This window comes from Carlito syrichta, unplaced genomic scaffold, assembly GCF_000164805.1.
Source record: "Carlito syrichta isolate Samal-C Ts95f unplaced genomic scaffold, Tarsius_syrichta-2.0.1 Scaffold316368, whole genome shotgun sequence".
Lineage (NCBI taxonomy): Eukaryota > Metazoa > Chordata > Mammalia > Primates > Tarsiidae > Carlito > Carlito syrichta.
In genome coordinates, this window is record NW_007260464.1 from 802,136 (window position 1) to 821,878 (window position 19,743).

At 42.6% G+C, this 19,743-nt stretch overlaps 1 protein-coding gene across 1 annotated transcript in view; it reads right to left on the minus strand.

Moving 5' to 3' along the window:
• The window catches only part of KCNQ3 (potassium voltage-gated channel subfamily Q member 3), a 55,913-nt gene that overhangs the window by 17,361 nt on the left and 18,809 nt on the right, over window positions 1-19,743 (minus strand). Inside the window, exon 9 of the mRNA XM_021707073.1 lies at window positions 11,152-11,178. Within this exon, the coding sequence (XP_021562748.1) occupies window positions 11,152-11,178 (27 nt within the window). The remainder of the gene's footprint in view (window positions 1-11,151; window positions 11,179-19,743) is intronic.

Below are 19,743 nucleotides of genomic sequence, written 5' to 3' on the forward strand. Positions count from 1 at the left end.
CCCGGCCACTGCAGCCTCGACCTACTGGGCTCCAGTGATCCTTCCACCTCAGCCTTCCAAATCGCTGGAACTACAGGCTCACGCTATCATGCCCGGCTGATTTTTTGATTTATTGTAGAAATGAGGTCTCACCAAGTTGCCCAGGCGGGTCTCGAACCCGTGGGCTCAGGCAATCCCCTCACTTCAGCCTCCCAAAGCACGGGATTACAGTCTGAGCCACTGAGCCTGGCTTATTTATTCAACAAAAATGTAGTTAACATCTTATAAATGCTAGGCTCCTGGTTACTTGCTGAGTACACAGAGGTGATAAGGAGAGAAGTGGTTTACAGCTTCCCATGAGTTTATTATTCAAGATGACATGCAATAAGTACAGACACATTTATCACCTGAAATGTTACAAGGAAACAAAGAGAATGTGATAACGGAGGATATGGGAGGTTGACAGGTAAGGTGGCCCAGGAAAGTCAGTAGGAAGCCAATTTCAGTAGTCCAAAATTTAAGATGATGGGGATCCAGATACAGAAGCTGAAAATTGAAGAATGAGAAGAAGCTGGACTTCAAAGAACCAGAGTGAGAAATCTCCAGGCAAAAGAGTTGCACATGGGTAAGAGGGGTGTGACGGTTGGATTGTAAGACAAAAGGGAGAGCTCGTGGCTACAACATTTCAAGCAGAGAGCAGGGTGGCAGAAGATAAGATCAGAGGCCAGCTAAGTCAGAAATTCTAGAAACAGAAATAAGATTTAGACACGGAAATACCAGATAGGAATTTCTATTTTATTGTAAATGTGCCCAGAGGTCATTAAAATATTTTTTAAAAAGAAGAAAGTATATCAAATTTACCTTTTAAAAAGTCCCATACCTGCTCATAGCAGCATTATTCACAATAGCAAAAAAGAGGAAGTAACCCAAATGTTATCCATCAATGGATGAGTAGACAAACAAAATGGATAGACATACAACAGGATGCCATTTATAGTTTTTAAAGGGAAGAAAATTCTGTCACATGTTACAACATGGATGAAACTTGAGGACATACTAAGTGAAATAAGCTGGACATAAAAGGGCAAATACCGTATAATTCCACCTATATGAGAAATCTAGAGTAGACAGACTCGGAGAAACAGAAAGTAGAACGGTAGTTTCCAAGGACTGGGGGCCGGGGATAATGGGGAGTTGTCATTTAATGGGCATGGTGTCTCCATTTTGCAAAGCAAAAACAGAGATCTGTTGTACAACAATGTGAATATACCAAATACTGTTGAATGGTACACCCCAAAATAGCTAAGATTGTAACATTTTATGTTATGTGTATGTGGCCACTGTTTTAAAAAAAGTGACACAGTGCTTTTTGGTGAAGAATGGATCAGAGGGAAGCAAGAACTAAAATTAGAGATGGATGAGGACGCCTTGAAGTTTTCCAGACAAGAGATGCTATTGCTGTGGATGGTGGGGATTACAGCAGGAGGGAGAAGAAGACTGGAATTTGGACATATATTTTGGAGTAGAAACCAGTATTCTTCCCTGATGGATTCTATATGAACTGAAAGGAAAAGAGACAAACAAGAAATCACTCCTGGCTTCTGGCTCCACAAATAAGTAGTGGTAACGACATTTTTTGGGTTGGGCAAGACTGAGGACAAACAGGTGTGGAGAAGTAATCAAAAATTGAATTTGGGACACATTACTGTGAGGGAGACTGAGAGACATCCTGTCAAGTAGGCAGTTGGGGACCTTGTCTGTCTGATCTTTGCTGTATTCCCAGAATCTAGACTGATTTCTAGTACACAGAAGTGTCTTAATAGATATTCATTGAGTAAGTGGATGATGGATAAGTGAATGATGGATGGGTGAAAGAATGGATGATGGATGGATGGAAAAATGGATGGATGGATGGATAACAGGTAGATGGATGGACACTGGATGGATGGATGGATGGATGGATGGATGAATAATGAGTACATAGATGACTGATGGATAGATGAATGAATGCAGTGTCACTGGAACCCAGAAACAGAGTATTTTCAAGAAGTGGTTAATTTGTCTTTTGGCATTTGATATGAGAGCTCAATGAAATAACACAGGCCAGAACACAGCAGCCAATCCCATGTAAAGGGGTTAAAGCCCTAATTTTATTCCTTCTCTCCATTACTTTTTCATCCTTCCATATTTCCACATGGGAAGAGTGGTACCTTACCTAGGATCTCAGTCAGCTTTTAGGAGGCTCCTCTAGCTCCATAGTCTACCTTGACAAAGAGAAGGCACACAGGTAATAAACATCTGTCACCTTCCACATGCCAAACTTTTGAGGCCTTGGTGTTCTGTTTTTCTCTCAGAAAAGCGATCATGAGGGCAACTCCTTCAGGTCCCCTCCCACTGTGGGAGCTTTTCTATCCTCTCAATAAATTTTGCTTTCTAAAAAAAACAAAAAAGAAGAGATGGTGAATGAAAGTTACTGTCTCTCCTTGTTTATTAAACTAGTTTATTCTTTAAAATAAAATGGGAAATCTTAACTGGGGATGAGATGAAAATGGATGTGAAATGGCCAGCCAAGGCCTGGAATGTGGTAGGTCTTCCTCACATCAACGATAAGAAAGATGATGGCAATTTCTTTCAGCCCTCACACTGTTCATGGTAGAGCTGGGAGAGCCAAATAGCTCATGTCCTTTCTGTAATGGTTAATGGAATGTGTCAGTTTGACTGGGCTAAGGGATGCCCAGATAGCTGATAAAACATTATTTCAGAGCGTGTCTGTGAGGGTGTTTCTGGAAGAAATTAGCATTTGCATCAATAGACTGAGCAAAGAAGGCTGGCTGTCCCCAATATGGACGGGCCCATCTTCCGAGGGTCCAAATAACACAAAATGGTGGAAGAAGGAACAATTTGCACTCTCTGCTTGAACTGGGACAGCTGTCTTCTCCTGCCCTTCGGAGGTGAAGTGTATGGTTCTTGGACCTTCAAACTCTGGGACTTGTACCAGCAGCCTCCCTGTTCTCAGGTCTTCAAACTCTGAGACTTATAGCAGCCTCCTTGTTCTCAGGCTTTCAAACTCTGGGACTTATACCAGCAGCCTCCCTGGTTCTTAGGCCTTTGGACTTAAAATAAATGACACCACTAACTTTCCTGGTTCTCCAGGAAGACTGTGGGACTCCCTGGCCTTAAGAATTGTGTGAGCACATTTTCATAATGAATGTTCTCTTATAGATCTCTGTATATTTCATTGGTTCTGTGCATTTTCCTTGGGACATCAGTGTGCTTCTTAACTGAGTTAACGAATTGGCATTTCTAGGAATTTCTCCTATAGAAACAGGCGGCCTGGGAAAAGATCACAGCCCCAGGCACTTGAGGCTTGTTAGTTTGTGTGATGTAAGAATACAACAGAGGAGGAACAAGAATAGGATCTTAATTCCTTCCTTAGCCCAGTAAGAATCTACTCAGCCCTTAATAGTCAGGCCAAACAAAAGCCCCTCCGTGGATTGTTCCCTGACCCTTTGTTCCAGGTAGAACGTAGAATTACTTTCTTTTTTGCCCATTCTCATAACTGTGTGTCTGTAATATCTCCATACTAACACCACCCATACTGCACTGGTTTCTTTGGCTGACATATCTGCTTTCCCCATAAGACTGTGAGGGCCTCTCCCATGAAACCTTGAGTTACAATTCCCTGGAAATCTCTAGGTAGGGATGACACAAAGCGGGGTTCTTAAAGCTTAGTGTTGAGGTTAGGAAGGCAGGAAGACAGAAAGATAGGAAGGAGAAAAGTATTCAAAGCAAAGATTCAAACCTAGGTCATTGAGATTCCTAAGCTAGCCTATATCATGTAGAAATGACTCTGGGTCCAGGAAACCTAGAAATATGAGTGCCAATCAGGATAATAATAATGATAATAGAAGCAAACCCTTAAGCAATAGTGACCACAAGGCTCTATTCTAAGCACCTAATCTCCCACAGTCCTGGAAGGTAGGTACTCTTATAATAACCATCATACAGATGAGGAAACTGAGGTAAAGAGAGGTTTAGTAATGTGCCCCAAATCACATAGCACAAATTACTAAAAGCAGTATGTAACTCATAGCACCCAATGTGGCAAAGCAACATGACTCCAATCATTCTCCCGTGGCTACAAACTCGCAGCACACAAGACCTGAAGTGTCTTGGGAATTGCCTGGCCTGACTGCTGCCTACTGGTGATAAGGGACCTTGGGCCCAGGTGGCAGGTGACTTCTAAAGGCCTGACTATTCTGAGGAAGGCAAAGAGCAAATAAAGCAGGGAAGAGGCAGGATTGTGGCTGGAGTGACCCCTGGGCTGCAAGGAACAGCATCATGGTTTTGAAATATCTCTGATGTGCTAATCTGGTTCTCTGTCTTTTGGATAGGTTTGCAAAGTTCATTCTGCTGAACTCAAGACCTATTTGGTCTCCACTGATCCAGCAAGTCTGAGAATCTATGAGTGTGATTCCAAGACATTTGCAGCAGGTGCACCAAAGACATGCAGACTCACATACCGATATGACAGTGAAGAACAACAAATCATTCTCTGTGGGTCTCCTAAAAATATTTCACCATGTACCTGTCTCTCCAGTATGAATAATATGCCAACTGATCAGCATTGATCTCCAGTGAGCATTTGCCACAGGCTGGGCACTCTTATAAGTGCCAGTCTATGAGATCAATACCACTATTGTCCTCTTTTCACAGATCAATACCACTATTGACCTTTTCACAGATCAATACCACTATTGTCCTCATTTCACAGATAAGAACATGGAGACCCAGAGAGGTTGCACGAGTTGTCAAGATCACACAGCTAATAAGAAGGGAACGCAGGCTGGGAAGTCTAGTAGTCTAACTCTGGAGTCTGTTCTCTGCCCCTATGGCTATGACTACCTACCAGTTACACCACCTGGTTATTTTTAGTTCCTAGCTAAAGAGAAGAAAGGATCACAGATCTGAAGGGAGCCAGGAAGACACAACTTCAAATCCCAGCACCTGTGTGAGTTGTTTCAACTTGTGAATCCCTAGTGTCCTCATCAGTATAGGGGGATAACAAAATCTAAATGTCTCATAAACATCCATCTGAAAATTATGTAACCCAGATCTGCTGAGACAGCGTCCCACCATGTGTAACCCATCACACTTTCCTCCAGCAAGTGTAGAGTCAAATTGTGTCCCCCCCTAAAACATGTTCAGTCTCTAACCTGATACCTGTGAATGTGACCCTACTTGGAGATGATGCCTTTGCAGATGTAATCAAGTTAGAATGAGGGCATACAGGATTGGTGTGGGCCTTTAATCTAATGACTATTGTCTTTATAAGAGAAAGGAGAAAAAGATTTGGGTACAGGGACACAGACACACTCAGAGAGAAAAAGGCCATGTGAACATGGAGGCCGATATTGGAGAGATGGGTCTCAAAGCCCAAGGAGCACTGAGGATCATCATTAACTATCAGAAGCTAAGAAGAGGCAAGAGACCTCCTCTTGAGCCCAGAGGGGGAGAGTTTAGATTTTTAGCCTCCAGAACTGCGAGAGAATAAATTTCTGTTGTTTTTAAGTTACCCAGTGTGCGTTAGCTTTTTATGGCCGCTGTAGGAAGCTAGCACAGCAAACAAGGACAGTTGACTTGAAGGTGCTTCGTGAAAAGTCCTGTTTTCAGATTCATGGAACCAAGTCAAGAACGTGTGCTGAGAAATGACCTGCTCAAGGGTAGAGAGGAGGCAGCATGAGATGCAGGAAGGACCATCCCTTCTCATATATTTGCAGTTATGGAAATGGAATTTCCACACTCTCAGAAGAATCGGGGAGAAGGCGCTTACCCTCTACTAGTTTCTCTGTGGGAGGAGGTGAGTTATCTGATTGGGTTATGGTGCATGTGCAGTAGCCATTGACACATGTTCCTTGATCGAGCAAGTTCTGTATTCAATGCCAGTGTTCAGATGTGGTCTTTCTCCAGTCCCCTGTAACCTGAGTCTATCTGGGAGAGTGTCTGCTCTGTCCCTGTGCTGTTTCCAAGGTCAGACTTGGTGGAAAATGTCATGAAGCTCTCTGTTACCCTCAAAGCCAACCCTGCTTTACCCAGGAATTTTGTGTGTGTGTGTGTGTGTGTCGGGAGTCTCACTCAGAAGATCCTTCTGCCTCAGCCTCCCAAGTAGCCGGAGCTACAGGCACATGCTACCACCCATGCTAGATTATTGATTTATTGTAGAGATGAGGTCTCAACCAAGTTTTCCAGGCTGGTCTCAAACCTGTGGGCTTGGGCAATCCTCTCACCTTAGCCTCCCAAAGTGCTGGAATTATAGGCTTGAGCTACCGTGCCCAGCCTACGCAGCAAATTTAAACTATATTTTAACCCTTCTCAGACTCCAAAGTTTATTTCTTAGTTAGTTCATAATTCAGAAGGGAAAGGGTGTTATATATCTCTCACCTAATTATTGCAAGAGGAAACCAAGACTAAGCCTTCAGAACATGTTCAGGATCCCTCTGAGAGTAAACAAAATTGGTCTAAATCTCACCATTGTGTCTCAGTGACTTTGTATCCTGGGTCAGTGTTTCAGGGTCTGGACAGCAGAAGAAAATACTAATATCTATGGAATTGTATTCAATCCTTGTAACACTTTTTCTCACTGGTAAAATTAAAGGTTGGATTAATTGATCTCTACATTCTTGTTTACCTTGAGTAGTCACTGATTCTAGGGCATGGAAGGTGTTTTATTCCCAACATCATCCATGACTCTGTGAGATAAATTTCATGTGGCTGATGTCGAAGTGTGAATAAGAGCATCTGACCAAATGCTCCTTCACGCTATAGAAGATCTAATTTGGTGCCTTTTCTGGCCTCCACACCCTCCTCTTGTGGCAGGGACTCTGGGTATGTAAATCAAGGAAGATAGAAGAAAACAAAACAAAAAAGAACAGAAGAAAATAAAACAAAATGGTTCCCTAAGGGACCTTCCCTTGGAAGACAAGCATGGTGGTTGGGACCATGAACGGTAGAGTCAACTGGATCCAAGTCGGGCTCTTGCTAGTTTCTAGTTGTATGACCTTGTGCAAGCCAGTTAACAATCTGTATGACCTTGTGCAAATCATTTAACTATCTGAGCCCTGGTTTCTCATTTAAAAAATGGGGATTATAAGAGTACCTACCTCTTAGAGTGCTATGAAGATTAGATATGCTTAGAACTATGCCAGGCAAGCAATAAGCATTCTTTGTAAGTCATTGTTATTATACTTGAATCCTTCATCCCAAAGAACGATTCTCTACTAGATTCTTGCCAATTTCGTAATGGGAAAGACATGATCGCCAGGTAGGAGATAAAGAATGTGTCTGGAAATCTATAATTGCAAAGAGGTGAAATCAACCTAAATGCCCATCAACTGATTAGCAATGAAAATGTGGTGTGCGTGTACACACACACACACACACACACACACACACACACACACACACACACACACACCCTGGAATACTATTCAGACATAATAAGAGTCAAATAATGTCTTTTGCAGCAACTTGGATGGAATCAGAGAACAGCATCCTAAGTGAACTAACGCAGGAACAGAAAACAAAACACCGCATGTTCTCACTTATAAGTGGGAACTCAACATCATAGAGAATGGCATAATGGACATTGGAGACACGGGGGAGGGGAGGAAGGTGGGGAAGAGGTGGAAGGAGGAAAAGTCACCTATTAGGTACAATGTGAAAGGTGGGGGTGGTGGGAATACTTAAAACCCAGACTTCTTTGGCATGATGCAGTGCATACATGTAACCAAAAACTATTTGTATTCCCTAAAACCATTAAAATAGCAAAACAAACAAAACAAACAAACAAGAGAATGTGCCTAGGAAAAATTTCTTCTCTCTCCAAAGACAGATTCAAGGGAGAAGAGTCCATGAAGGTTGCTGTTGAGACTGAATTGTGTGAAAATACAAGATGAACCTTTGGGCTCGCAGTTACCTGTTTTGAGGACTCAAAAAATGCTAGTTTCTATCAAAAAAGATGCCCCCAGTTATCAGCACTAATTATCAGTTGCATGTCTACTGGATAGTTATTACTGATGAGTAATCAAAATCATGAGTTATCAAAATCATGGCATTAACACAAGGTACCAATCTCAAAATGGTTCACTGTTGAGGTTCTTTAATGCAATATTATTATTTGGAAGTTAAAAGTCTATGAGTAGATTTATACTTGCTTGTCTGCTGGATGTTTTATTCATCAATTTATTGGGAAAAAAGAGATTATTCTTTCAGGAACTGGCTCCCTTCATCAAGTGACTCTAATGAGGGCTGCTAATCATAGTATTTTACACCTGCACCCACCCACCCACTCTAACAGATGGGGACCTGGTGCAGAAGTTGGCCAGTAGTAGCCTTTACTCTCTGAGTTGTAGAGGTTGCCCAGAGCATGAATATGTGGCTGAAACTGGGACAATCTGAGTGCTTCTCTGGGATTTTAACAACTGGTGTTAGGTGACAGATAGATAAATGGATAGAAGGGAGAATAAAAAACAAACAAACAACAACAACAAACCCATGTGATCCTGGGGCTGTTAGTAGCCACAGCTTCAATATGAAGAAAATCAGCTGAGAAAGTCAAAGTGAAATGACCACAACAAGAGAAGTAGGGAAGCTCTGAATCCCACCTAAGGGCACCATGAGTTGGGCATCTAAAAATACATGGATGTCTATAACATGGATGGAGTGGGGTGTCAACGACCTTTATTTTTATGAGAATCAAGTAGGATGACATGTGTAAAGTGCTCAGGATAAAATTATCAAAGCCCACTTTCCAGTCATTGTAAGAATTCAACTGGGTTTATGTTCCTAAAACAAGCCCACATAAATCAAAACAGTCAAGACAGCCCTTATAAAGCAATGGCTTTATAACTAAGCATTGATTTGGACTCTTTCCAATAAGTTGTCCAAAAAAGTCAATTTTCCTGCCCCCAATAACAGCATCAAGATTTGTTACGTCACAAAGAATATAATTCTTTCCTTAGACTGACAAATAAACACATGTGTGGGCTACTTATGTTAGAAGGAGGCAATAAGATGAACTCCAAATCTGACTCTGCTTAGAAACATGAATAAAGGAAGATTGGAATGCCAGTTAGCTGTCAGCCTGTCGAAACTACTGTACAGTGGAAAATACATGTCAGGAAGTATGAATCTAATGCATACACACATAGCTGAACAACTTGCAGTCACCTTATTCCCTGCCTTCTTGGGTAAAGAAATTGATTCCTCTGTTGACAAGTCTCCCATTCTTCCTCCAGATCTCATTCCCACTTCTAGTCTATATAGCTATAATTGCACCTGGCATCTCACCTGCTAACCCATCAGCCAAATTTGACTGATCCAGTCCTGGATGAGAAAGACTGAGCAGCTTATATAATGATCTTGCTCTTCTTCCCTGAGATGGGTGAGCCAGCAAACACCCAGCAACTCTGACCTTGAGAAATCATGAAATAGATTTTTCTCTCTGCACCTGGGTAGAGTGGAGGGTTCTTGCAAGGGAACCAGATTTCAGAGATTCTGACCAGATATCAGAGATTCCCTTTCCCATACCTGGAGAGGCATTTCCAGGAAAGCCTCAAAATGTATCTATCTGGGCCCTCATTAAACCTGAGGTGCTGAATCCAATGCACAGTGAGATTTTGCATGTTCATTTTGCATGTGTTGGACTCAGGGGATTTGCTTAGTGGTACGGAAACCAGAAGTGTCGGAATGTAGCAACAACACCCCATAACTCTGTCACCACCATCGTCGTCATAGTCAACACTGTCATCACCGCTCACATTTATTGAGCAATAATTATTGGCAAAATACTATTTTAAGCGCTTTTTATGGATTTTATGGTTGAATTCTGTTCATGTCTGTATAGAAAAGATTCTAAAGGTAGATTTAACAATGCACTTTCAGTGTCATCATAGGCATGGATTAACCCTGTAGATCACCAGAGAAGGAGAAGAAAGAACACCCTGTTGGGAGTCTTGAACCCTGGATAGTAACTGGTACTCATTGGCTATTGGGGGGGATGGGAGGGAGGCAGCGCTCAGTTGCTATACAAATATCTGAAGAGATCTCTGCTGTGTCTTCCCCCTCTGCCTCTGGGGGCCATGCGCTGCTGCAGATCCTCTAGCAAATGTCTTGATACTATTATTGTCAATCAACCAGCCCCCCTTTCCAATCTTCCCAAGTGCCCTACAGTCCAAAGTGAGTCCAGGGGAGAAACACATGGTCCATTTGAAAACACACACAAATGGAGGCATATGTCCATAACTGTTTCTTCCAAGCAGGATTATGTGTGAATGGGTTTCATGAACCCACTCAAGAGGACTTGGCTCAGCTTTCCAAAGGCCACTGTTCTCAAGTGGTTCCCCTACAAGGTATCCCGGGGTCCTCCTACCTCCTCTGCCTAAATTTTGTCAGATCTAGAAGGAGGGCAATGTGACTTAGTGTTCAGGAGATCAATTGTTAAACTGATGTTTCAAGGGATAGTTTTTATTTACAACCTATAGCAGGTCTATAGTTTAACTGGCATTGAGACATCTTGCGAGGGAGAGGAAGGGAGGGCCATAGAAAAGATTACAACCCTGAAGCTTCCCCTGCCTCCGCAGCCACCTGCAGGGAGCATAGTTGATTGGGAAACCTCCACAGTTGTGAGGATCATGAATCACAATTTTTGTTTCCTTTCTCAAGTACTGTCTGTGAGCCCAAGAAGCAAATAAAGCAATATATCATAGAAACAACATGGCCTTAATATTTATACCTGGCTTTGAATTTTGGTCTTGACACTCAATTGCTCTGGGACCCAGAGGGAATGACTCAACCTCTCCGAGCCCCAATCTCTTCATCCACAAATGAGAATATTAAGGTCTATCTCACGTTGTGGTTTGTGAAAACCAAATGAGATAACATATGTACAATTTCTAGCACAAAACCTAACCTAGCTCAACAAATGACTTCTATTATGATTCTTATTAAGTTTCCCTTATTAAGTTTCCAGCATGAAAGTGGCAGAGGACTATGGTGGCCAGCAGCAACAGTGGGTGTCAAAGACTCTGGTGACCAGCATGGCCACTCAGGGGTCCTACACCCTCTGTTCACATACAATGGTGGGAAGAAGGAGATTCATAATCAGAAACTTACCTGGCTGCTGCCTCTAGCTGTTCTTTCCTACAAGGAGAAGAGGGAGAAAAGAAAAGAAAAAGTATAAACTATATGGAACAGCTGAACCCTTCCACAAAGTTTCCTCCAGAGGTTCTTTCTGAAGATGGTGGAGCTCTGGGACAAGATGGTGAGTGTGGAGCGAAGCAATGAGGGAGGTGAGTTTCCCCAGTCAGACCCAAGGCCCCACTGCTACTGTTGGCTCTGAATTCTCAAAGTTCTTCCCAGCCACTAATTCATCCATTTATTTGTCCAGAAAATAGTTGTCAAGTACCTGTTCTGCCCCAGGCCTTGTGTTGGACTCAGGGGATTTGCTTAGTGGTACGGAAACCAGAAGTGTCTGAATGGAGCAGCAACACCCCATAACTGTCACCACCATCGTTGTCATAGTCAACAGTGTCATCACCGCTCACATTTATTGAGCAAAAATTATTGGCAAGATACTATTTCAAGCACTTTTTATGGATTCGTTCATTTAATCCTCATAACAACCCTATGAGATAAGTACTATTATCATCGTCTTTCCTGAGGCGAAAATCAAGGCACAGAGAGGTTAAATAAATTGCTCAAGGGCTCACAGTTAGGAAGCAGCAAAGTCCAGATTCAAACACAAGAGATCTCCGGAGCCTTCACTCCTAACCACAAGAACTCTATTTACACAGATTCAGGACTCCAAGCCTTTGCACAGGCTCTGCCCTCTGCTTAGACTCACCTTTCTCTTTTCACCACCTGGAACATTTTTTTTTTTTGAGTTGGAGTCTCACTTGGTCGCCCAGACTGGAATGCAGTGGTTGCTCCCAGCCACCGCAGCCTCGCCTGCTGGGCTCCGGGAATCCTTCCGCCTCAGCCTTCCAAGTAGCCGGAATTACAGGCATGCGCTACCACGCCCAACTGAGTTTTTGATTTATTGTAGAGATGAGGTCTCGCTGCCCAGGCGGGTCTCGAACCCGCGGGCTCAGGCAATCCACTCACCTCAGCCTCCCAAAGGCGCGGGATTGCCGGCTGAGCCACCGAGCCCGACTACACCTGGAACATCTTACTCATCTGTTTCATTCCACTAGTGGGGCCCCTCCTTGGAGTTCTTATCCAGCTGCCCTGGGTCTAAACTAAATGGATCCCTTCACACTTAGGATGACACTCTGTTGACATCACTTGGGTTTCACTGTTTTTAGAATTATGTGTAGTCCCCATGCTGTCTGAGGGCAGAACCATCTTTTTTTTATCAACTCTAAAATCTGAGCACCCTACACCCTAGCACCGGGGAGTCTTCCCTAAATGCTGAAAGAATGACTGGCCTATCATGTGCTTCAGGACTGGGAGGGCTGGGAAGAGAATAAGAGAGGGAAGAATCCTCGCTTTAAGGGTCAGCTTAGCACCCAGTTGAATCATGGCCTTGGATTGGTCACATGGTCTGTGTCTGTTTCCTCCATTATTCAATAAAGAAGGGGGTAGTTGACCTCTAAGCATGCAGACAGCCAAGACATTCTAGAATGTTCTCCAGGTCTCTGAGTCCAGGAGAAGCAGGGAAGACAATAAGAGGGGAAGGCAAGGGTGAGGGGGCAGGTGAAGGGCAGAATGGAACCGACAGAAGGCACTGAGGGAGAAGGGGGGAAGAATGAGAGACTCCACTGTCTATTACTCTCTTGCTCTCCACGACAATTACTTAATGCTTCTTCCTCTGCCATCAAACTTCTCCCTCTTCCCCACTCCCCTCCCAGTTGATATCCTGACTCACCTCTCCCTGAGATCTGCCCATGGTCCCACCCCCTATCCCTACCCACTGGGCTTCTGCCATGTGCTCATGGATGAAGGGTCCACACTCCTGATGAAGACTCACCTTCCACTTATGCTTCGGCGCCCACACCATCTCCCCTGCTTTCTCCTCTAGTCCTTTCTCTCCCTCCACAGCCACATTTATCCTTCTCTGCCAGGTCCTCTCCATCAAGGAAAGCATCCCTGGCCCTGCATCCCACTCCGTCGTCATCCACATTCTCTGTCCCCACTTGTTTATGTTCTCATCGTTTTTCAGTCTGTGCAACTGGCGTCTATGTCCAAGGCTCCACTGAGATTGCTCCAGCCAAAGCCCAGCAAACTCCAAGCGACAACAGCCAGTGGGCACTTCTCTGCCTGTTTTCAACCCCCTTGGACAGAACCAGCACAGTTGACCCTTCCTGTTCATTTTTAGATCCCCAATGCCAAACACACTCCCAGCACATAAGAGATGTTCAAAGAATACTTGCTAAGTGCATGGAATAACTGGATTAAAAGGCTTTAACCACATTCTGGACAGGGTGCTCTGGCTCTGTGGATGCCATCAGTGGTTTACCACGATCATAATTTGGGAGCTTAATGTCTCCTTTCCTCCCTTCACCACCTCTATGCTATGGCATCAAAATTCCTTCCAGCTCAGATTCAACCAGCATAGATTGAACACCAGTCACGTGCCCAGTATTAAGACAACTACTTTCAGACATTTTATTCAATGTGACCATCACAACAATCCTCAGAAATAGATGTTGCTACCTAAATAATTCTTCTCAGTTTACTTTTACTCAGTTTTCTTTCTAAATAACATTCTCTTTCCAGGGATACAAAATGTGGGCTTTGACATAAGACATGGGTCCTGATTTTTGTTCCATTATTTATTAGCTGAGTGATACCAAGCAAGCTAATTAACCTCACTGACACTCTAATTCTTCACCTATGAATATGGGATTATGAAAAATGGAGCTAACCCTTTTACTTGCCATCTAGGACATCCTAAAACTTAAATAAGATAGTGTGTATGAAAGCAGATCAATAATATATAGTTCCCTTTTTTTGAGTTGGAGGCTCACTCTGTTGCCCAGGCTGGAATGCAGTGACACTCTACTGACCACCACAGCCTCGACCTGCTGGGCTCAGGTGATCCTTCCGCCTCAGCCTTCCATGTAGCTGGAACCACAGGCATGTGCCACCATGCCCAGCTGATTTTTTTATTATTGTGGAGACAATGTCTCTCCATGTTGCTCAGGCTGGTCTCGGACCGCTGAGCTCAGGTTCTCACCTTTGCCTCCCAAAGTGCTGGGATGTCAGGCGTGAGTCACCATGCCTGGCTACATATAATTCTTTTTTCCCATTTCTAAACATTCCAATAATCTTGACCCTGGTCATAGAGAAAACAAGCCCTAGTTATACCATGAATTAACTCTTCTTGGTCAAATATCTTCTTCCTGGGCCTATGTCTCCTCTTTCTACTTTAGTTCTAATATCTAACAATCTCAGAGCTATGCTGTCCCATATGGTAGTCACTAGTCACATATGACTATTTTAATTAATATTAAATATTCAGTTCCTCACTTGCACTAATTACAGTCAAATACTCAAGAGCCACACATAGCTAGTGGCTACCATATTACCAGCGCAAGCACAGAACATGTAATGTCAGACATAATTTCACTCTCCCTTCAGAGAACAAAGTAGCGTATGTGCTCTTGTTGATAAAAAGCATTGTCTCATTTTAAATATCTGCCCTCATCCCTGCTTGTATATAAGAATGTATAAGCTACCATCCCCCTACCCCAGCTTCTTCCTACACCTTCTCAGACTTGTACTAAGTCTATCCAGTCTTTATTGGCCAGAAGATCAGAAGACCTGGGTTTGGTCTCGGTTATACCTAATATGGTGTGTGGCCTTGAGAAAGTTCCTAAACTTTTAGGAGATCTCAGTTTCTTCTCCTATTAAGTTGACTTTGGACTTGAAACTTGCTTAAGTTCTTTGCAATTCAAAAGCAAGTTTATAAGTGTAATGGAGTAATAAAACTGTTCTAGAAGTAGGTATTGGTGATTGATGCCCCATTTTGTGAATATACTCAAAACTGCCAAATCATTCACTTTAAAAGGGGACTTTTTATAGTATACAAAATCCTCTCATGGGTTGTGAAATGTATCTCAATAAAGTTGTTATTAAAACAAGCATAATCAAACAACCTGGGAAATTGACTTCAACTTAAGAAAACTATTTACAAAAAAAGTCCTGGAGCAGACAGTTTCCAACAGAATTCTACAAAATGTACAAGGAGGAGCTGATACCGATCCTATTGAAAGTATTTCAGGCAATTGAAGAAGATGGAATTCTCCTCAAATCATTTTATGATGCTAACATCACACTGATACCCAAACTGGGTAAAGATTCAACAAAAAAGAGAACTACAGGCCAATACTCCTGATGAACATAGATGTAAAAACTCTCAACAAGATTCTAGCAAATCAGCTCCAACAACACATCTCAAAAATCATCCACTATGACCAAGTAGGCATCATCTCCAGGATGTAGGGCTGGTTCAACATCCGCAAGACCATAAATGTAATTAAGTACATAAGCAGATGTAAAAACAAGGACCACATGATTATAGCATTGGATACAGAAAAAAGTTTTTGATAAAATCCAGCTTCTCTTCTTGATAAAAATCCTTGAACACCTCGGCATAGAAGGAGCATATCTCCAAATAGTAAGCACCATCTACAGTAAACCCACAGCCAACATATTGCTACACAGACAGAAACTGGAAGCATTTCCCATGAAAACCGGAACAAGGCAAGGTTGCCCACTCTCACCCCTCCTGTTCAACATTATGTTGGAATCCTAGCTAGAGCAATTAGAAAAGAGAAGAAAATCAGGGGTATCCAAATAGGAAAGGAGGAAGTTAAGGTTATCCCTTTTCGCAGACAATATGATACTATACCTCCAAAATCCAAGAGAATCTGCCAAAAAGCCTTCTTGCACTGATAAATGACTTTGTCAAAGAATCAGGGTACAAGATAAATGTGCAAAAGAGAGTCGCATTCTTATATACCAACAACAAACAGGCAGAGAACCAAATAAAAAGCACAATCCCATTCACAATAGCCACACCCCCCCCAAAAAAAAGGAAAGAAAGAAAGAAAGAGAAAAAGAAAAAGGAAAAGAAAAAGAAATAAATACCTTGGCCTCTTCCTAACCAGAGATGTGAAAGACCTTTACAACGAAAACTACAAAACACTACACAAAGAAATCCAAGAAGACACAAACAAATGGAAGAGTATTCCATGCTCATGGATTGGAAGAATCAACATTGCTAAGATGTCCATCTTACCAAAGGCAATCTACAGATTCAATATAATACCCATTAAATTACCAATATCATTCTTCTCAGACATGGAAATGACAATACAGAAATTCACATGGAAAAATAGTGACCATGAATAGGCAAAACAACCTTCAGCAAAAGAAACACAGCAGAAGGTATCACATTTCTAAACTTTAAACTTTATTATAAGACTACAATAATCAAAGTAACCTAAAACTGGTACAAGAACAGGCATATAGACCAATGGAACAGGATAGAGATTCTGGAAGCAAAACACCAATTTTTTCAACCAACTCATCTTTGATAGAACCTCCACTAACAACCACTGGGGAAAGAAGAACCTATTCAGTAAATGGTACTGGAAAAATTCGCTGATCACATGCAGAAGATTGAAACAGGACTCCCACCTATCACCATGCACAAAACTCAACTCTAAATGGACCAAAGACCTAAATGTAAAACCTATAAGAATCTTAGAAAATGCAGCATAGGCCAGGCTCGGTGGCTCAGCCTGTAATCCTGCGCTTTGGGAGGCCAAGGTGAGTGGATTGCCTGAGCCTCGGGGTTTGAGACCTGCCTGGGCAACTTGACGAGACCTCTTCTCTACAATAAATAAAAAAAAAATTAGCCGGTCATGGTAGCACGCACCTGTAGTTCCAGCTACTTGGAAGGCTGAGGCGGAAGGATCGCCGGAGCCTAGAAGGTCGAGGCTGCAGTGGCCGGGAGCGGCCACTGCACTCCAGTCTGGGTAACAGAGTGAGACTCCAACTCAAAAAGAGAAAAAAAAAGAAAATGCAGGAGACATCCTTACAGAAATCAGAGTAGGTAACCAATTCCTGATCAAAACCCCAGATGTCCATGCCATAAGAGATAAGATAGAGAAGTGGGACCTTATTAAACCGAAAAGCTTCTGCAGAGCAAAATAATAATAATAATAATCAAGAGAGAGAGGAGATAGCCCATAGAATGGGAGAAAATATTTGCCTACTATATATCTGACAAAAGCCTAACATCCAGGATCTACAAGGAACTCAAACATGCTGAAAGAAAAAACAACAACAACAAACAGCCCCATTAAAAAGTGAGCAAAAGACATGAATGGATACTTCTCAAAAGAAGATATATGGGCAATCAACAGACACATGAAAATGTGCTCAGCCTCAATAATAATCAGAAATGCATATCAAAACCACATTGAGATAACACCTAAGCCCAGTAAGAATGGCCATCATTAATAAAACAAAAAAACAACAGAGGCTAACAATGATGCAGAGAAAAGGGAATGCTTCTACACTACTGGTGGGAATGTAAACTAGTTCACCTTCTGTAGAAAAGAGTTTGGGGATTTCTAAAAGAACTAAAAACTGACTTTCCATATGACCCAGCTATCCCCCTCCTGGGAATATAACTAGAGGAACTCAAAACGTTCTCAAAAAAGATACCTGCACTCACATGTTTATTGTAGTACTATTCATGGTAGCAAAAACAGGAAACCAACTGTGCTGCCCATTGAAACGAAACTAGATTTTAAAATATGGTACACATACATAATGGAATATTACATAGTCATAAAGAAAGACAAACATGAACTTTGCAGCAACTTGGATGAATTTAGAGTCCATCATAATCAGTGATCTAGCTGGGCTCAGTGGCTCAGCCTGTAACCCCGTGCCTTTGGGAGGCTGAGGTGAGTGGATTGCCTGAGCCTGCAGGTTCGAGACCCACCTGGGCAGCGAGACCTCATCTCTACAATAAATCAAAAAATCAGCCGGGCGTGGTAGCACATGCTTATAATTCTGGCTACTTGGAAGGCTGAGGCGGAAGGATCGCCAGAGCCCAGCAGGTCAAGGCTGTGGTGGCCGGGAGCGGCCACTGCACTCCAGTCTAGGTGACAGAGTGAGACTCCTACTCAAAAAAAAAAATAATAATAATAATAATCAGTGATCTATCACAGAAACAAAGAACTAAGTAAAACATGTTCTCACCCATAAGCAGACCCTGAATATTTACCATAAATCTACAAGAAAGGGATTGGCAGTAGCGAGACACTGCCAGGGGAGGGAGGGGAGGCATGCAACATCAGTAAGGGTGCCTGATCTCAAACCAGGCAAAGTGGGGAACAGAGGGAGGCCCAAACTTTACCTGTATGTTGACCACTTATGTACCTAATCCTGAATTTCACCCTACATCTTTAAAATAAAACAAACAAAAAAAGCATACACAAAAGACAGAAAACCTTTAGGAGGCAGGTGAGGACACACAACAGTGTGTTGTCAGTGACTTCTTTGCCATTAGCACACAGAGTGGGTTGGAATTCAGGGACATTCTTTTCCCAAGGGATTGCCTTGTTCCAGCATGGTTGCTAAGTGAATTTCTCTAGGGACTTTATACTTTTGTCCTTGAGAAGAAGAAAGAAAGAAATGTTCTCTCTTCATTTAAAAACCCTTCCCATATCACAGCAGCTGTCTGCAGCACAATGTATTCTTCCAAGCCTCTGACAGCTAGGACAATGCTTTGTTTATAATAAATCAACCCCTAAAGAATGGGTCTATTGCCAAGACCTTGGGATGCAAATCCAAACAAAAATTGTCCTGGTTCTGCATCTAAAGTGTTCTTGTTTGAGTTCAAGGTCACTCTGTCCTCTTAAGGGGAAGTCGACTGTCCATTCTCACAAGACTCTGCTGTATGTTATCCGAAACCCTCAAGGATTATAGCAATAATGGAATTTTAGAATCAAAAGGGAACATTGAGACTAATTTCTGAGCAAGTAAGTCTAATTGACAAGTAAGAAAATACAGTAAGTAAACCCAAACTTGACCTTCAATTATTGAAGACTTGCACCCTCCTACCTCCCTAACCCTTGCACAAGTCATGGGTCCCCTTGTCTATTCTCCTTCAGGTCCTCCCTCTACTACCCCTTCTTATTGCTTTTACCTTGGTCTAGGTCTTCCTTTGACTCTGAACCCACAATTATCTGTTAGCTGACCTCCTGGCATTAACTCTTGAACCCACCCAATCCATCTGCCACACCCTCTCCAGCCATCTTCTTGAAACACAGGTCTGACCATGTCATTCTCTGGCACAAAAGGCTTCTCATTGCTTTCAGGGTCAAAGTTAGACTTCCTTGCAAGTTATCCTTGACCCTCCAAGTTCTTCTTAGAACATATAAGGGGCTTAAAAATATTGGTGAACTGAATGTCTTGAATAGAAAGCGGCATCTGCCACTAGAACCTCCTGAGGACAAAATCACAATACGGGAATGAGTGAGAGAGGTAAGCCAAGGCTTGATCTTGTGGGGCCCTGAAAAGCATAGCCAGGTTTGGAACTTTCTTCTTTGTGTCATGGGTACCCACGGGAAGGTTTTATGCTGGGAAATGAGTCAGTAGAACCCAAATCTCTTATATTCCCTTAACTTTTTAACCATAATCTGGTGACGGAGGTGGAAAAATAAACTGAGACAGAGTTCA